Here is a 19,299-nt window from a genome sequence, read left to right as displayed (position 1 = left end):
ATTGGGCTGTTTGTCATGGAGATGAAGGTGTCAGTTATAATAAGAGGGCTCAATGAAAAGAAAGATCTGTGCACTGTGCGCCATAGTAGTAAGCTCTATCCTGCAGCAGTCACTGATGAGTCAGATGGGATCCTGTCTGTGCCGCTGGGGAGTCGGGACTGAACACAACACACATTGTTGTGTCTCACTCTCTGGCCTGGCGTGAGACAGAACATACAGACAGATTACATTAGCTGCAGCCTGGCATCGCCCTTTTAAGAACAGAAGAAGCGCCGCTGCTGATTTAAGAGCAGCCTGCTGTGTGCGCATGCTCAGTGAGGAGAAGTCGCCAGGCCCAGGTGTCAGGGATCTGATTGCAGCAGCTGCCCCATCTGTAACTCCGGCACTGACAGGTAGGGGGGCCCCGGTGACGTCACACCGGGAGCAACATTGTATCTGCTCTCTTTGTGGTACATTGTGTCTATACTGTATACAACTGCACTGTGTATAGTGTACATTGTGTCTAGTCTGTGTGACTGCTCGGTGTGTACATTATACTGTATACAGCTGCACGTGACTGCTCTGTGTGTATAGTGTACATTGTACTGTATATAGCTGCACCTGACTGCTCTGTGTATAGTGTTCATTGTGTCTAGTCTGTGTGACTGCTCTGTGTGGGTGTACATTATACTGTATATAGCTGCATCTGACTGCTCTGTGTGTATAGTGTACATTGTGTCTAGTCTGTGTGACTGCTCTGTGTGTACATTATACTGTATACAGCTGCACGTGACTGCTCTGTGTGTATAGTGTACATTGTACTGTATATAGCTGCACCTGACTGCTCTGTGTATAGTGTTCATTGTGTCTAGTCTGTGTGACTGCTCTGTGTGGGTGTACATTATACTGTATATAGCTGCATCTGACTGCTCTGTGTGTATAGTGTACATTGTGTCTAGTCTGTGTGACTGCTCGGTGTGTGCACATTATACTGTATATTATAGCTGCACCTCACTGACTGCTCTGTGTGTATAGTGTACATTGTGTCTAGTCTGTGTGACTGCTCTGTGTGTACATTATACTGTATACAACTGCCCGTGACTGCTCTGTGTATAGTGTTCATTGTGTCTAGTCTGTGTGACTGCTCTGTGTGTACATTATACTGTATATAGCTGCACCTGACCGCACTGTGTATAGTGTTCATTGTGTCTAGTCTGTGTGACTGCTCTCTGTGTGTACATTATACTGTATATAGCTGCACCTGACTGCTCTCTGTGTGTACATTATACTTTATATAGCTGCACCTCACTGCTCTGTGTGTACATTATACTGTATATAGCTGCACCTCACTGACTGCTCGGTGTGTACATTATACTGTATACAGCTGCACCTCACTGCTCTGTGTGTGCATTATACTGTATATAGCTGCACCTCACTGCTCTGTGTGTACATTATACTGTATATAGCTGCACCTGACCTCTTTGTGTGTGTACATTATACTGTATATAGCTGCACCTCACTGCTCTGTGTGTGCATTATACTGTATATAGCTGCACCTCACTGCTCTGTGTGTACATTATACTGTATATAGCTGCACCTCACTACTCTGTGTGTATAGTGTACATTGTGTCTATTCTCTCTGTGTGTACATTATACTGTATATAGCTGCACATGACTGCTCTGTGTGTACATTATACTGTATATAGCTGCACCTGACTGCTCTCTGTGTGTACATTATACTGTATACAGCTGCACCTCACTGCTCTGTGTGTACATTATACTGTATATAACTGCACCTCACTGACTGCTCGGTGTGTACATTATACTGTATACAGCTGCACCTCACTGCTCTGTGTGTACATTATACTGTATATAACTGCACCTCACTGACTGCTCGGTGTGTACATTATACTGTATATAGCTGCACCTGACTGCTCTCTGTGTGTACATTATACTGTATATAGCTGCACCTGACTGCTCTCTGTGTGTACATTATACTGTATACAGCTGCACCTCACTGCTCTGTGTGTACATTATACTGTATATAGCTGCACCTCACTGACTGCTCTGTGTGTACATTATACTGTATATAGCTGCACCTCACTGCTCTGTGTGTACATTATACTGTATACAGCTGCACCTGACTGCTCTGTGTGTACATTATACTGTATATAGCTGCACCTCACTGCTCTGTGTGTACATTATACTGTATATAGCTGCACCTGACTGCTCTGTGTGTACATTATACTGTATATAGCTGCACCTGACTGCTCTCTGTGTGTACATTATACTGTATATAGCTGCACCTCACTGCTCTGTGTGTACATTATACTGTATACAACTGCACCTCACTGACTGCTCTGTGTGTACATTATACTGTATATAGCTGCACCTGACTGCTCTCTGTGTGTACATTATACTGTATATAGCTGCACCTCACTGCTCTGTGTGTACATTATACTGTATATAGCTGCACCTCACTGCTCTGTGTGTACATTATACTGTATATAGCTGCACCTCACTGCTCTGTGTGTACATTATACTGTATATAGCTGCACCTCACTGCTCTGTGTGTACATTATACTGTATATAGCTGCACCTCACTGCTCTGTGTGTACATTATACTGTATATAGCTGCACCTCACTGCTCTGTGTGTACATTATACTGTATATAGCTGCACCTCACTGCTCTGTGTGTACATTATACTGTATATAGCTGCACCTCACTGCTCTGTGTGTACATTATACTGTATATAGCTACACCTCACTGCTCTGTGTGTACATTATACTGTATACAGCTGCACCTCACTGCTCTGTGTATATTGTGTACAGTGCATACTACCACCAAAGCTTGCAGTTTTGCAAAACTGCAACCAGCTCTTAATCAGGCCTATTGTGTGTACCTTCTCATTATGTGTTGTAGTCAGAATGTCAACATTACAACACCATAGTGTCGACTATGTAACATGTGCGGAGAGAGTTAGATTTGGGTGGGGTGTGTTGAAACTGAAATCTAAATTGCAGGGTAAAAATAATGCAGCCAGTATTTACCCTGCACAGAAACCAAATAACTCACCCAAATCTAACTCTCTCTATATAAGTTACATCTGCCCCACCTGCAGTGCAGCATGGTTTTGCCCATTTTGAGAACAAATTTGAACAAATGATCACGGCGCCCAAGATTTCTATCGTAGGGCATCGTATCGGTCGGATCGCATCGCATGCCCGATTTTTAATTGTACAGGCACCCTGATGGGTGATTACTATGTTAAATGCACCCCCATTGTTAACGCCACCCCCACTATCAACGCCAACCCGAAGCATGGCGAGCGCAGCGGTACGCGTCCTCCGACCTTTTTCATACCCCCACTATCCACGTCGGCATGAAGTTGATTTTAGATAGTGTGGCGAGCTCAGTGAGCCACCGAGCCCGAAGTGTGGCGAGCGCACGCGGATTACTTCACATGTATTCGCGGGGCTCGCTGCGCTCACCACACTGTCTAAAATCAACTCCACGCCGACGTGGATAGTGGGGGTATGAAAAGGTCGGAGGACATGTACCGTGTCCTCCGTGGGTGGGGGTGGCGTTAACAATGGGGGTGAATTTAACATAGTAATCACCCATCATAGTGCCTGTACAATAAAAAATCGGGACGGATCGCATCGCATGCCATTGTAATGGCATGCGATGCGATATTGTATTGTACAGTGCGGGTCCCATCGCATACCTTAATTAGTGGTATGCGATGGGCGCCGTGATAATACACAAGTACCCAAATTTGTAAGGGTAAGGTTGCAATTAGGGCTAGGGATATGCTGTAATTAGGGTTACATTTACAGTGTTGACACCATTCTGAAATTGTTGATGTAATGGGGAGAATTCAGTTTGCTGGCGAATCCTGTCACATCAGGTCAGCTGCTCCATAGGATACTGGCATACGGCTGTCCTGGTGACGATGTGGATTTAAATGCTGGTGACGATGTGGATTTAAATGCTGCAGTAATGCAAATCTGCAAATGAATTCACAATATATGTCACTGTCAACTGTCTACCAACCAGTGGCGGCTCGTACCTTATCGGGGGAGGGGGGCTGCAGCTTCCTTTCCTCCCGGCGCCTGTGCTGTGATGACAGGCGCCGGGACTGGCGCATGCGCAGTACAAACATGTGTACTGGGCATGCGGCCAGCTTCTATGGGCTGCTTGGGCAACAGCCCATAGAAGCAATCTTGGTCCCGGGGCCTGTACAATATAAGTTACACTAGGACCAGTGTGTGCACAGTACCGATATAGGTACTGCGCATGCGCAATCAGCATTTTTGCACAGCAGCCCGCAGAAAGGTGTCCTGGATGGAGGGAACACCTCCCATTGGGACTGCCTTGGTGACTGGCAGGTCAAACTTCCAATGGGACTGCATCTGGCTTCACTACAATGGCAGATTTTACCTGGGGGGCTGCAACCCTGCAGCCCACAGGTAAAAACCGCCACTGCTTCCAAACCCCCCCCCCCCCCCTATTAGTGCTCCAGGTGGGATTGGTACGAAATCCCGGCAGTCGGAATCCCGGCGGTCAAAATCCTGACACCGGAATCCCTACCGGCAAAATCCCGACACGGGGGGGGGGGACGTGGATCGCCTCCCCTTGCGGGCTCTCTGCGCTAGCCACGCAGTGGGCCCGGTGCCTTGGGATTTCGGCGGTCGGGATTTCGGCGGTCGGGATTCCGGCGTCGGGATTCTGACCGCCGGGATTCTAACTGCATCCCCTCCAGGTATATTCGCTGTTATACATTGTCCTCCTCCCCCTGTGCATGTTCCGCTCACGGTTTTTGATTGTTTTTTTTTGTAAGGAATTACCTACAGTATGTGCACAGACTTCTTTCATGCTGCACAAACACGCAGGAAATACAATACATCTCCAGGACAATGTATTACATAATTAGGGCGTCTCTTCAGTAACATACGCTGGGAAATAGATAAAACTGAATGCAGTGCTTATTACACATACTGTAGATGTGTTGTTGTGTCTTTACTCATACATTGTACTGTACTGGACAGTGGGGCAGGCATATTAACCCTTTGCAGTCCAAATTTCCAAATCCAAAATGTTTAAATTAATTGTAATTTTTTTTGTTCGTTAATTAAAAAATGGTCTACATCAAATGCTGAACCATGTTAATGTTCTTATCTTAAAGTGGGTCACCACTGGATCTGCTACTAGCGCTAGGGCTGTTCAGCCTGACTAGACGTTGGACCTGAAAGGGTTAAGGCTGGTAAAGTGATCAAGTGGTTATGAAGTGGGTGGAAGGTGATAATGAACCAGCCAATCACCTCTTAACTGTCATTTTTTCAAACACAGCTGATTGGCTGGTGCATTATCACCTTCCACTTCATAACCACTTATCACTAAACCAGGCTTACTACATCTGCCCCAGAATGTCTTAATGGCTAAGAAGAATTACATATTAATTGTTTGATCTTTTGCCCCTCTGCTGATTTTTAAACATAAAGCTTTATAATGGGAGGAAAGAAATGACCCTGGTTGCGGATCCTAACTGTCTGGATGGCGCAAAGTCTCCTGTTATTATAATCTGGTCAAGGTATGGCCAGATGATGATTCATAGTCATGATGGCTTATGGCCGATGTCAAATGCCTTTGCCATCGATGGGGGTGATCCAGATGTTTCCCTTCATCGATTGCTCAGCATAACTGAATGGTTGTTGTTTTTCTTTTCTTTATAAGGCGTTGGGACACAGAGCATAGTCCTGCCCCAGACACCTGGGAAGCCCTGATGCCAGGTACTAATTGACCCACCGACCAGTCAGTCAAAGAGCAGGGATGACTATCAGTTGGTGAACCATCGATGGTCATTCATTGCATAGTTGGTATCCATTGAAGGTCACTCACCATATCATAACCATCGATAGTAACCACACCTGTGGCCATCCCTAATCTGCGCTGATAAGGCTAAGTTTCTACCTAGCTGTCAGTTATGGGATGCGGTCATTAGGTCAACAGTTCCTAGGTAGACAGTCAGAAGGTCAATACATGAAAAAGGTTGACACAAGCAAAATGTCGACATGGAAAAAGGTCGAGATTCTTTTTTTATGATTTTTTGTTTAAACCGATTTGTTCAGAATTTGCCATCTCAGTGGCCATAGAGGGGGGAAAATAACAGAATGCTGAGTTAAGCGAGTCACCGTGCCCAAAGTATTCGGCGCGCAGCGCGTCCTATGCGGGGGGGGGGGGTGAGGTGCACTAATACGGTGTCTATGTTGACCTATGCCGACATAGATGCCAAAAAATCCTGAAAATTCATGTCGACCTTGCCCATGTCGACATTTTGCCTGTCGACCTTTTGACCATGTTGACCTAATGCTTGTTGGCATTTTCCATGTGTCGGCCTTCTGCCTGTCGACCAATAGTGGTCGACCTTTAGACTGTTGACCTAAACACTGTCCACTTATCGATCCACACCCATTAATTATGGTGTTTGTAGGGACTGGTTAATGTATGAATGACAATATAGACTGGGGCAGGGCCCTCCTGCCTTTTTAGCAAGACAGTATGTTTTTTTATGTAAATACTCATTATGTTTTGTATAAAAACATATTATTTATTATTATTATTATTATTATTATTATTATTATTATTATTATTATTATTATTATTATTATTATTGTGGCAGGGACAGCATACTTCTATAAGAAGGTAATGTGGAGGATCCGGTCCATATTTTAGAGCAGCAGCAGGAAAACTGATGTGCTCAGGGTTGGGCTGATTATCAGCACCTGTGCTCTCCTGATATATGTGTTTATGTGTTTCCAGGGCAGAGTGTCAGGGCTTCTGATGGTGAAACAGCTGCCCATGTGATAGGCCGGGGGTGTGGGCTATAGTAGGGACCATTGGAACATACTGGGGAGTTTGTACTATGCAGTGACATCTGTATGCTGCAATGCTGTAACCATCTTTACCTATCATGATTACCTGGTATGCTGTTTATTTGCTAAATAATAAAGACTAAGACTTCATCGTATCCAGTGTATGTGATTCCTTGTCACATTTTAATAATAATAATAATAATAATAACTACTCCAATGATGCATTCTAGTAACTGTAGTATTTAATGTGTTGTAAACAGGAGCTCGTGTGCGCAATGGGGACAATGGGATGGCAGTGACATCTTCCCTGGCTGCTGCGGTAAAGGCTGATTCTGGGGACGTTCCTGATCCTGTCTTGGACTGAAGCACAACCACATCTTCCAGTGAGTAGTGGATTTTGTTTTTTGCTTACATCAGATGCCAAATAGTAACATAAAGACACTCAGGGGCTGGTGTTGGATTTATATGAGTTTGTGTAGCACAAATTTGCTTCACTCTGACAAGGATGGCGGGAGAGGGTGGGGCTAATGTTGACCAATGACAGGTTGGATGCAGACCCGCACAGTGATGCATAGGTGCCTGTCAGAGCCATGGGGCCAATACACACTGATTAGGGAGAAAAGGATTGCCTGCATCAGCTAGCCACGTCTGATTGACTAATTGCCTTTACCCTTAATTTAATTAATAAAGAGACTGTAACTATGTAACAGTCAGCATTTTCATTTGTGTTTTAAACTATGAATGAACAAATCTGACAATTAATGGATTCTATTGGGTAATTGGATTTTCCCACCAGCTTTATAAGCATTGCAGCGTTGTTCCCATAGACATTTTTTGCCCACATTTGCCAGCATACTATTTTGATAAAAGTTGTTCCTCGTGTATAGAAAGCGTAATAACCATCGGTGACAATTGTGCGGAAGCACCGTTAAGTTGCGGCCCTGGAACTCATTGCACGTAGCTGCGTGCCATCAGAAATTGTGGGTCCCAGGACTGACAAAATAAGTAGGGCATCCCAATCCCCCCCCCCCCCAAAAGGCAAAACAGACCGTGCCCCTCCAGTTGCCCAGCACTGGACCCCTCACCCGCAGTAGCATTGCCTATTCGGTATACCGTCAATTTACTGACAGTCAAAATACACCAACCATTGGCAGACAGTCAATAGGCTGATACGATAAAAATGCCAACACGGTCAAAATGCCGACATGTAAAAAAGTTGACATGAGTTTTTCATGATTTTTTCCCCCCTTTAAAACTGACTTTTACCTCACGATCCAAGTGGGCAGAGTTAGAAACTTGTACAGTGTCTATGTTGACATATACCCCCCCAAAAGTTAGACATTTGAAATGTGTCAGCATTTTGACCGTGTCGGCATAATGAATGTTTGAGCATGTCGGAATTTTGACTGACTGCCAGAGCTTGTTGGTATTTTGACTATCGGTATTTTGAATGTTGGAAAGTGTTGATGGTAGAAATCACAGTGAATGTACATAATAGTCTAATATCCATCTTTCTGCAGTAACTTCACAAGTCTTAGATACGTGGATGTACGTTATGTGCAGATCCAAACTTCATGAATCGGGCAGCGGAGAATACCCATGATCCTCTACGCCTGTGTCGTGAGGCTACAGGACGGCCTCCCACTATCGGCCTCCACGGACTTCCACCCCAACAAGCAACTGCTGGAGTGCAAGAGATGGGTGAAGAAGTTATCCGTGACGCTGTCCCAGCGGCCTGCGAAAGGCACTGTCCAAGCATCCGACCTCAGTATACAGTAAGCCCCATTTATCCGGCTTCCTCAGAGCGACGCCAGTTCCCCTTCTCAGCCAATGAAGCTTTCTGCTGTTTCCCATCATAACCAGAGGAGGGCGCTGTGCAATTGTCCACATGCAAAAAAAAATAAAAAATTACATTATTAAAAAAAAGGGGGAGATGCAGTGGCAAATTTATAATGGGTGCGATTGTGTAGTGCCACACATGCTACACCCAATACTTACCCCTCCAGATTCCTGCAACAATGGCAGCAGTGTTGAGGAAATCGCCGGAAATATGGCCTCTGCGCCATTTTTCTGGAGATTTGTGCATGTGCATTATAGTCTGAAACTGCTAGAGCGGCCTACCGCCAAGGGCAGATCCCGGGTGACGTCCCAACAGTACTACGACATTGGAATCCCGACTGTTCAAATGCCCGACAGTTGGTATCCCGATTGACAGGAGCTATTCTCCCTCGTGGGGGACCCCCATAGAGGGACAATAGGACCTGTGACGAGTGCTCATTGCGCTCGCCCCTCTGTCGGAAATACTGGCATTCAGGATTCTGATGTCGTTGTACTGACCGTCGGAATCCTATCTGTCAGCCAACCATACCACAGGCATGTATGGCTGTCAGACCAAAATAAATGATTGTCGACTGATTTCTAACCAAATCTCAGTGACATAACAATAGACCCACAGACCCTGAGGTTGCGGGGAGGCGCTGAGTAAGTGTGGGTGCCGGGGGTCTGCGGGGCTATCGATGCTTTGCCCTGCCTTACTCTGCTGCTTGCATTTCCGCAGCCGGGTCTGTGGCCGGGACCCGCAGATCTACTTGTCTGCGGTCCTGACTCTCCTCCTGGCTGGCTCCTGCTCCTGCTAATGAAAAAAATAGCTAAAAAAATGTCCGCCTCCTTACAGCAGACATTTTTTGAGGATGCGGCCGCCTCCTCTAGCATCCTCAAAAAGTGCCTGCTGTAAGGGACATGTTCTGCATACAGGACACTCCCAAGAGTCTCTGTGCGCCAATGGTCGACATTGCGTGTTCTGTTGTGCTAGGAGATTTGAAGTTTTATATCTGTGATGCCTTATGTTACATATAAATAAAACCTAATCCCCTCCTCAGCTTCTGCTCATCAGGTGACATTTCCTGTCTCACCGTCTGCGCCAGCGGTTACTCCTCTGCGGCTGCTTTCTGCTTCCTGGAAGAGCTGATCTGGGAGTTCTCCTCATCCTACAACAGCACAGCTATTGCCCTGGCATCCCGGCCATACGCCTTCCTGGAGTTTGGTAAGCTCCTCTCACTTCTCCGCACCCGTCATTAACACAGACACTGTAAAGCCAGTATCTAGGGTCAGATGCACTAAGCTTGGAAAAGTGATAAAGTGGAGAGGGTTAAAGTGCCAGCCAATCAGCTGTTACCAGCCAGACTGCCACCAAGTTAATGGGGCAACTGAAAGTTTTATTAATGAAGCATAATCTCTTATATTGGCCTCCGTGATCCGCCGATCCTGGCCTTTAGTAACACAGTCTCTGGCTTTCTTGCATCTTGTCTATCTTTTGTCTCTCTGATCCAGACAGTGTTATTCAGCGCGTGAAGCACAACTTTAACTTTGTTGACAGCCCCCCGATCCGTCTGGACCCCACCCCCCCGCCCGTCTTTGTAAAGCTGGAAGAGGTGGCAGAATTAAATGGCATCGCAAATGGGCACACGTACGCACATGTGCACTCAGGTAAAAATAATGGAGCGCCCTTATTGCCCTACATATTATTTTCTAAAGGGGACTCGTCGAATTCCCACATCTTATTGGCCCATGAATTATTCAGCCTAGATATTAACTACAAAATGGGACATTAGACAATGGGGCGGATGTATTAGGACTGGCGAAGTGATAAAGTTGTAGTAGGTGATAAAAACGTAGAAGCCAGTCAGCTTCTGTCATGTTACAGGCTGGATTTGAAAAATGGCAGTTATAGGTTGTCTGGCTGCTGCATTATCACCTTCTGCTTTATCACTTCACCAGGCTTAATGCATTATGTATTGGTACACTGGATAATGACCGATCTTTCTTGTGTGTATGCGCCAGGTTTACATTAATGGTTTCATTGTATTGACCTGATGTCACTATAATTAAGCGTCTGTCAGCTTATTGCATGTGCCCTATTGTAGTTTTGGTCTATTCCAGACCTGTCTGTACTTCCGGGAACAAGAACCCACCCACAGTTATGTCACACTTATCCACTGCTACAAGAGTACACACCGATGCCACTCAACCCAAATCTAGTATACAGACCGAGGATTAGTACATGTCAATGTGAATAACAGTTGAGCTCTGGGAAGAGATAAAGGGATTGTGGAAAAGAGAAAGGAAACAGCGCCACCTGTAGTAAGTGGTGATCACTGCAAGCAGACTTTCTAGCACCATCAATATAGACTTTTACAGGCGGTGTTTGAATAATTATAAATTGGGTGAAACTTTAGCTCTCTCCAAGTTTTGATACATCTCCCGTTATACATCTAGTTCAGGAGCGAACCCTCCAGGACTCCAGTATATTTGATGCTCCGGAATGCCGTTCTGTGATCCTCCCATTCAGGGGGGTAATGGAGTACCTGTCATCTCCAGATCTTCTTCCCTCTTCTTGGATTTACAAGTGTTCCGTGCCCTCATGTAGTGGGGTTTATACAAAACGTTGACCTTAACAATGTCCACAGCTATGATGTTGACATTGTTAAATGCCACCATTGAACATGTCGGTACATGCGGAATGTTGATATTATGATCACAATGTCGCGCTGTACCATAATACAATAGACCTTCAGGCACAGCGGCACCAGAGGTCCATCACTCACCAGTTAGGGGGCGTAGTCTCCACGTATACACATTCTGACACCACTGCCAGACCCTGTAGCCTATGGACCCACCATAACAGGTAAGTCACCACTAGACCACCAGTGGCAATTTGTTGACATTCTAATTATGTCAGCATTTCCTCAGTGTTGGCATGATGATTGTGGACTTCCTCTGTCCCACATGCCTACATAGATCACTGGGCATGGCTGAGCAGTGGCTCTTTTCAACTCGGCCGATACTTACAGTCTGGGTCGATGGTCAATAGATGTTATATGTTTGTCCTGCGCTCGTGACACTGTCAGGTGACTTCCGCGTATAGGAGGTGACTGGTTGAATTTGGCCCCATCCTGATGTTTGGGGGATGTTGCATGGTCTATTATGCGAATGTGCAGCCCCCCTTTGCAAAGCATTGGGGCTGCCGGGTGGACGGTGAAGGGAATGTGTATGCCAGCGGGCCGATGGCTGCCTGGGGCAGGCGGTTGACGTCACAGGACGTCAAGCCAATCTTAATTGAGCCCATAGTGTTGCATCTTTTGCATCTGCGACCAAGTACTTGAGACTCTCTGTTATATGTCCACAGCAACGCCTTGCAGAATGGCCCCTGTGAGTGCCCTGGGCATCCTGTCACTGACGCTCAACATCATGTGCAGCTCTCTGAGCCTCATCCGAGGAGTCCACCTGGCCGAGTACTCATTCCAGGTAACCCCTGACCCCTGCTGACCCATTCTCCCTTCTACTAGTACGCCATCTCTGAACATTTGTAGAGCTGTACTGCTATATATATATATATATATATATATATATATATATATGACCGTCATGCTGGTCAGTGAACAGTGTGATGTACGGCTATATAAATTATGCTGGGCCAATGCTCCTCAGGTGTAGGGCCCGGATGGGAGTGCCCACACCTTGTAAGATGTGTGATTTGAGCCATACAATCTGTGCTATACAATTTGGACTGTACGCTGGGTGCAATTTGTACTACAGGTCAGTTCTCCCTTATCTGTGTATTCCAAAACCCGAAATATTCTGCAAACCATGGTTTTTCAGAATATTTCGGGGGCTTTTTGTTTTTTTTTTTGTTTTTTTTTCATACTTACCTCGTCCCCCGATGTCCACGACAGCCTCCGGGATCCTCTTCAGCAGCGCTCAAGTCCCAGGGGTGTATTGCACAGGTGCGTCGTTGACATCATTGGCGCGCCCGCGCACTCGGGCAATGCACCCCTGGGACCAGAGATGCCTCTGAAGGGGAATCTGAAGGCCGCCGTGGACATCTGGGGAACCATCGGGGTACCACCAGGGGGAAAAAAATGTATTCCAAAATCCAAAAAATCCCTTATCCAAAATGCTTGTGTTCTCGAGCATTACGGATAAGGGATACTAAACCTGTCCTTCTATAGTACAAAAAGAAAAAAATGTCTTAATATAATCCAATCATAAACAAACAGAGCAGCTGAAATACAGCATTGCCCGAATCGCCTGGGATAACGAGAGAAAGACAAGCACAATATTAATAATTCACTATGTAGAGCAAAGATTAAAATAGCCCTTCTGTAAAGGCTTAGTAAGCAATGTTCCACACAACATATAATAGATGATTTGTGCAGCGATGGAACTTTCCTGCTGAAGCTTCTCTTCCCCCTGTGCGCATCCTACTCTAACACATTAATGATGTGCACATTATAGCAATAGCCAAGACTTTATTATTCAGCACCCACATAATATTTTTTACAAACGCATGTAAAAAGTCTAAAACAGTCTGTTACTGTCCTAAAGAAAAATAATAAGAGTGCTTTTAAAAAGTAAAAAACAAAATGATAAAAACCCATTATCCATTTAAATACAAACGAATAAAATGAATTTAAGGTCTCACAAGCCTCTTCCCTCTTTTCTATTCCATCCTCCCTTCAACGGAACATAACCCTCAATCTTCTGTCACCCTGATGCTTATTTTAGTCCCATTTGCAGATGCAGCTTAGTTTATACACCCTATACTTGTCCTACATTGTCTTGAACTGTAATTCACTGCGTTCTATTTCAGTTATTAGCAAGGCTGCAATTTTTGCAAATGGACAAAACCATGCTGCACTGCTGGTGGGGCAGATGTAACATGTGCAGAGAAAAAGGGCTATAACTTGTGTGGGGAATTGGTTGGCTGTATGATAATTAGTATCACAGTGACCACCCAATAAATGGGAATACTGTATATAACTGCAGTAAGTACCGTATAAGGAGCTCACAGGCTAATCCTCTTCTCATTACAGGACGGATATGAAAATACGGGAAGAGTTTTGGCTTTTCTCACGGCATTTACCGCAAACATATTACAGGTCAGTCATTTACAGAACAATTGATGCCAACGGTAGCTACAAATTCATATATAAAGGACCTTATTCTGGTGTACATGCAACTCTGCAAAATTTGCAGCATTGCGTGTGGATGTAACGCCACCCAATCAGCTCCCACCTGACATTTTTCAAACACAGCCTGTAGCATGACAGGTAAGATCTGGATGGATAGTGGTTTATCATTATTCATAAAAAAAAATGATACTTGTGTATTATCACGGCGCCCACGAAATCGGCCGCAAATCGCATGCTAGAATCGGATGTGATTTTGCGGCCGAGTTGATTTTAGATAGTGTAGCGAGCGGACGTGGAATACATGTAAAGTAATCCGCGTCCCCTCGCAGGGCTCGCTGCGCTCGCCACACTATCTGAAATCAACTCCACGCCAACGTGGATAGTGGGGGTATGAAAAGGTCGGAGGATGCGTACCGCCGCCGCTCGCCACGCTTTGGGTTGGCGTTGATAGTGGGGGTGGCTTTAATAATGGGGGTGCATTTAACATTGCGAATCACATCGCATCGCATGCCACTTGCTGGCATGCAATGCTATGCGATATTTAATTGTACAATCAGGGGCATTTTCCCGAAAATCACATTGCATACCATCGCATAGTACCTGGGGGTGTGCAAGGATGGAATAACATGCAAATCGGCAGGAAATGGCCGAAAATCGGACGCAAATCGGACGCAAAATCGCATCGCAGATCGAATCGGACGATAAATCGGATGCGATATCGTATGCGATTTAGATGAAATCGGGTGCCGTGATAATACACAAGTACCAAAAAAATCAAGCAAGTGGCCAAAAACATGCTGCACTGCAGATGGGGCAGATGTAACCTGCAGAGGTTTAGATTTGGGTGGGGTGTGTTCAAACTGAAATCTAAATTGCAGTGTAAATATAAAGCTGTCTAACATTTGCGGGCTATATGCAAAAGCAGTCAGTATTTACCCTGCACAGAAAAAATATAACCCACACACCTCTACATACATATGTTCCATATGCCCCCCTTCAGCGCAGAATGTTTTTGGCCAGTTGCTTGATGTTTTTGCTTTGCTTACAAACATTAATCAGGTTCATCCTCCAATTACAGTATTTATGTGTCTGCTTTCAGCAAGTGGAAAAAGCAGAACTTAAAGGCCCCCATACACTGGGGCAATTCACATGCAGTTTGGACTCTTTTCATGCAATTGCGGGGATCAAGCGCATGAAAAGTGTCCAAATTGCATGTGATTGACAGCAGGTCCGATGTGCTGCACGGTCCCGTACGCATCACAGCGGAGCCTGCGAGTAGCACTGCGATCTGTTGGATTGCTTACGAGTTTGGCAGGCTTGTCTGGGATCGCATGCGTAACTCTAGGAGGCAATGGAGTCATCTGCCACTGGGCTCCTGCTCCCAAGGGGGCGCCTGCTCCTCCCCTACAAGTTTGAATCAGTTAATTAAAAGCTGTTGATATCGCTTCTGTGGCTGACTCCTCCTCCTAGCAGGACCTTAAATGTCACTCTCCATTTATTCTAAACATATTATTTGTGTCACACTTTGTATTAGAACCCATGACCCGTTTAACTACCAGCCGATTGGCACCCAACTGCCACATTTCAAGCTGTATTTTAAACATGACAGTTAGGAGCTGTCTGGTACTTTATCACTCTCCACTTTATCACTATTCAAGGCTTAGTCCATCTGACTCATATGGTTATTCTATAGAAGCCTTTGTGGCACGTTTATTGTGTGTGTGTATGTGGATTCATTTCTTACACCTGATCTTGTCTATTTCAGTGTTACCTGTATCTCTTCTACTGCCCAGCACGGACCCTAAAAGCCTTCAGCCTGTTCTTACTGATCTGCCTGTGTAACGCGTACCTGTACGGACTGCGCAACCTCTGGCAGATTCTCTTCCATGTCTCCGTAGCGTTCCTCTCGGCACAGCAAATTATGGCTAGGAAGCCCCTGGACAGACACAGCGACTGTGGGGTGTGAGGACCGGACTCCCTGTGACTGTGGTGTGTGAGGACCGGACTCCCTGTGACTGTGGGGTGTGAGGACCGGACTCCCTGTGACTGTGGGGTGTGAGGACCGGACTCCCTGTGACTGTGGGGTGTTGAGACCGGACTCCTTGTGGCTCATATACATTCTTAGTTTTATCTTGTACATCACAATACAAGAAAGGAGAAACTTACTGTGGATTTATTCGGACACCCGCTTATTATCCGCTTGTGTAGGTTAGAACAGCTGTGGCAGGATTCAGTATGTGCTGATGGTGTTTATGCTAAATATCTATGCGCAGTGCAGCATGGGTGTTTGCAGGTCAGAGGGGGGGGAGGGGCTCGCTGCGGCGTTAGATAGCTCACTGTGGGAATCAGGCCCTAAACACAGTATTTTCCTGCTTCACATCTGTGTCTGTTCCCACCGGTAGGGCCTGATTCAGAGACGATTGCTAATAAGGGAATCCGCAAATTGAGTCATTATGGGATGACTGTGTATGCGTAACGTAGGCATTGCCCGATTAGTGATAGAAAATGACTATGGATCGTAAAAGCAAAGCTGCCAGTGGTTGACTTACAGGAAGCCGGCTTTTGGAGGTGTTATCCGGCCGTTTTCTGGGCGTGTCAGAAATAACGCAGGCGTGCCAAGCATCTTAAGGTAGACTGTGTGACATCAGTGACGGCCTCGATCAGCCGGTCGCAGAGTTGTGGAAGGGTCGGGGTTACTCCCGTCTGCTCAGACTGCAAAAACCTTCCGATGGTTTGGAAACTGCGCACGGATTTGCGGGTGGATTGTAAATAGCGATCCGTTGGCAGTTCGCTTGGAAATTTTACACGTGACAGGTTTTCTGTCTGTCTGGGTGGTGGCTATCTGCTCTCAGTCACCTGCAATTTTGCAGATTAATGATCAGGTCTGAATCAGACCCTTAATTAGGATAATTGGCAGCTTTTCTACACAGTCACTTCTGCTGAGTCACAAGATGCAAAAATGAAATTCAGACCGGTGACCAAGGCAGCAACCACAGGTACAGTAAGTACAGGTTTGAGGTAGGGACGGGGTGTGGCCGCCTCTCTACATCACAGCAGTCTCCTGCAGCGTTGGCATACGGTATGTTCACACAGCAGCTGCATCCAAAGACAACTGCTGTGTTTACTGCGCCCATCGCTGAATCACTTCCTGTACCTGCTACCAAAGTAGTACCTTTGTGGGGTTCGGTATCAATACACTGACACGGTCAAAACACCAACATTTAAAATATAGACAGGTCAAAAAGTAGACACAAGTTTTTCAGATATTTTTTTAGTCTGTATGTTGACATAGCGCGACATGCACCCCATATGACCATACTGCGTCCCCTCGCTTGCTTTGGGCACTATTATATTCCCCCCCTCCATGTCCACTGGGATGGTAAAGTATGAACATGTCGGTTTCAATGAAAACTCATGTCGACTTTTTGACCGTGTCAACATTTCAAATGTCTGTATTTTGACCGTGTCGGTATTTTGACTGTCGTTATTTTGATTGTAGGTAAATTGACTGCATCCCACTTTGTGTTCTGCCAATCTGTATGACTAATGGGCCCCATACATCTACAGATCGATTGTCAGATTGGGCTGGTTGGAACAAAATCCTGGTAACGGATGAGAGCAAATGACCGTTGACCATTTGCTTTGAAATGCTGGAAAACTGCCAAACTGTCATTCAGATATTACCAGGTTTTTGCTCCAACTGGCCCAATCTGACAATCGATCTGTAGATGTGTGGCCACCTTAACACCGTCCTCGTCCTCTTGGGGGCAGCTGACATTGATTGTCTTCCTCATTTTCTTGCATTCAGCCTTCCATTGTGGTATCACGAAAGGTTGCGCCTAGTGATAAAGGCAGCAGTGCGCAGGACAATCTATTTTATCTAAAAGCACAAAGAGTTCAACTAGAAATTGGAAAAACTCATAATATAGTAATACATGTCAAACTTTTTTAATATAATGTTTTGCTGGAGACACAAACCTGCCAGTGATATGTGTTGTAAGATGTCTGCATTTGTTCGGTATTTATATATTGTATATTGCTTATCTGTGCTCATTCCCAGCTCGACGTGTCATGTAATCCTCCCCAGGGGTTCCTCTGCTTTTATAAGGATGTAATGAAAGATCACTGTGTGTCGCAGATAATGGGGCGAGTTTTTTTTTAAATGAAATAAATTATTTTTTTATTATAACCAGCAGTTTATTGAGCACAACGTCCTGCGTCGCTACGATTCTTAGTGTACCGTAAAACTTGTCTTCTAAATTAGGACGATCTACATGGAGGAATGATGCTGCAGGGCTGACAACCTATGAAATACTAGTTTTGTCTAGTGGATCGGGGTCATACAATATAAATAATATATTGCCAGAATGAGGTATTGGTGCCGTACACTCAGAGGACATCCATTGTGATTGGCTGCCACCTTGCTTACTAAGGGAGGTGATTGGTGGGATAATCCTTACACAGATTAGAGGTATGGCTCATTGAGTCCACTCTATTTAGGTTGACATGCACTGGGTCAACTACTGAAGGTCGACACCTGAAATAGGTCGACATGCCTAAGGTCAACAGGGTTGGAAGGTTGACACAAGCATTAGGTCGACAATGGCAAGGTCTTCACGGTTGACATTGACATGTCAACCCTTTGACTGTTGACCTTGCCATTGTCGACCTAATGCTTGTATCGACCTTCAGTGGTTGACCCAATGACGCTTTTTCATTATCGGGGGGTGAGTTGTGGAGGTGGATACTTAATCCCCTTATCATTTCGTGTATTCCTTTGTATGGACAGCTGCTTCGGAAACCAACTATCTCCGCGATCCCTATCACTGATACAGAAGTAGCAGTGGTAAGGCCCCCATACACTGGCCCGATTGTCCTAAGGACAAGTCGAACCAGTTCCCCCTTGCGAGCACCCCGGCAGCTCCCCGGGAGGCTCGCTTACGATTTGACACTTGGGACCAAATGTAATAGGGTGAGAGTTTCAGAAAGTGAGAGATTTTGGGAGAGTTTTCCCATGTTTTTTAACCCCTTCCCGCCGCAGCCTGTTTTTGCCTTCCTGACAGAGCCCTTTTTTTCAAATCTGACAGGTATCACTTAAGTGGGGATAACTTTTTTTTGCTTTTACTTATCCCAGTGATTTTGAGATTGTTTTCTCGTGACACATTGTACTTCAAGTTAGTGGTAAATTTGGGTCGATACAGTCTGTGTTTTTTTGTGAAAAATACCAAAATGTCGTAAAAAAATGGAAAATTTAGAAATGTTCAAAATGTTACATTTTCTGCTTGTGAGACAAATAATCATACCACTCAAAATAGTTAATAACTAACATAGACCATATGTCTACTTTATGTTTCCATCATTATTTCAGCCTCCTTTTAATTTTTTTGGACACTAGGAGGCTTAAAATATGAATAGCAAATTCTCAAATTTTCAAGAAAATTTCAAACACTGATTTTTTTAGGGACCAGTTCAG

General features: G+C 45.2%; 1 protein-coding gene across 4 annotated transcripts; it reads left to right on the top strand.

The window, feature by feature from the left end:
* The first annotated feature begins 237 nt into the window (after window positions 1-237).
* Window positions 238-18,024, top strand: SEC22C (SEC22 homolog C, vesicle trafficking protein). 4 transcript variants are annotated; one of them, XM_083186825.1, is made up of 10 exons: window positions 239-392; window positions 5,485-5,573; window positions 5,717-5,772; window positions 7,116-7,238; window positions 8,376-8,630; window positions 9,735-9,898; window positions 10,186-10,341; window positions 12,041-12,159; window positions 13,728-13,793; window positions 15,592-18,023. In XM_083186825.1, the coding sequence occupies exons 5-10, from the start codon at window positions 8,455-8,457 to the stop codon at window positions 15,790-15,792; spliced, it is 882 nt and encodes a 293-aa protein (XP_083042951.1). In that variant the 5' UTR covers window positions 239-392; window positions 5,485-5,573; window positions 5,717-5,772; window positions 7,116-7,238; window positions 8,376-8,454; the 3' UTR covers window positions 15,793-18,023. The 4 variants fall into 4 exon arrangements, with proteins under 4 accessions (XP_083042954.1, XP_083042951.1, XP_083042953.1 ...); XM_083186828.1 differs by lacking the exon at window positions 10,186-10,341 and having other exon boundaries at window positions 238-392; window positions 15,592-18,024; XM_083186827.1 differs by lacking the exon at window positions 5,485-5,573 and having other exon boundaries at window positions 271-392.
* Window positions 18,025-19,299: the final 1,275 nt, after the last annotated feature.

The sequence above is a fragment of the Crinia signifera genome, chromosome 5 (genome assembly GCF_055691185.1).
Source record: "Crinia signifera chromosome 5, ASM5569118v1, whole genome shotgun sequence".
NCBI classification, from domain to species: Eukaryota; Metazoa; Chordata; class Amphibia; order Anura; family Myobatrachidae; genus Crinia; species Crinia signifera.
This window is presented reverse-complemented; position numbering and strand designations above follow the sequence as displayed.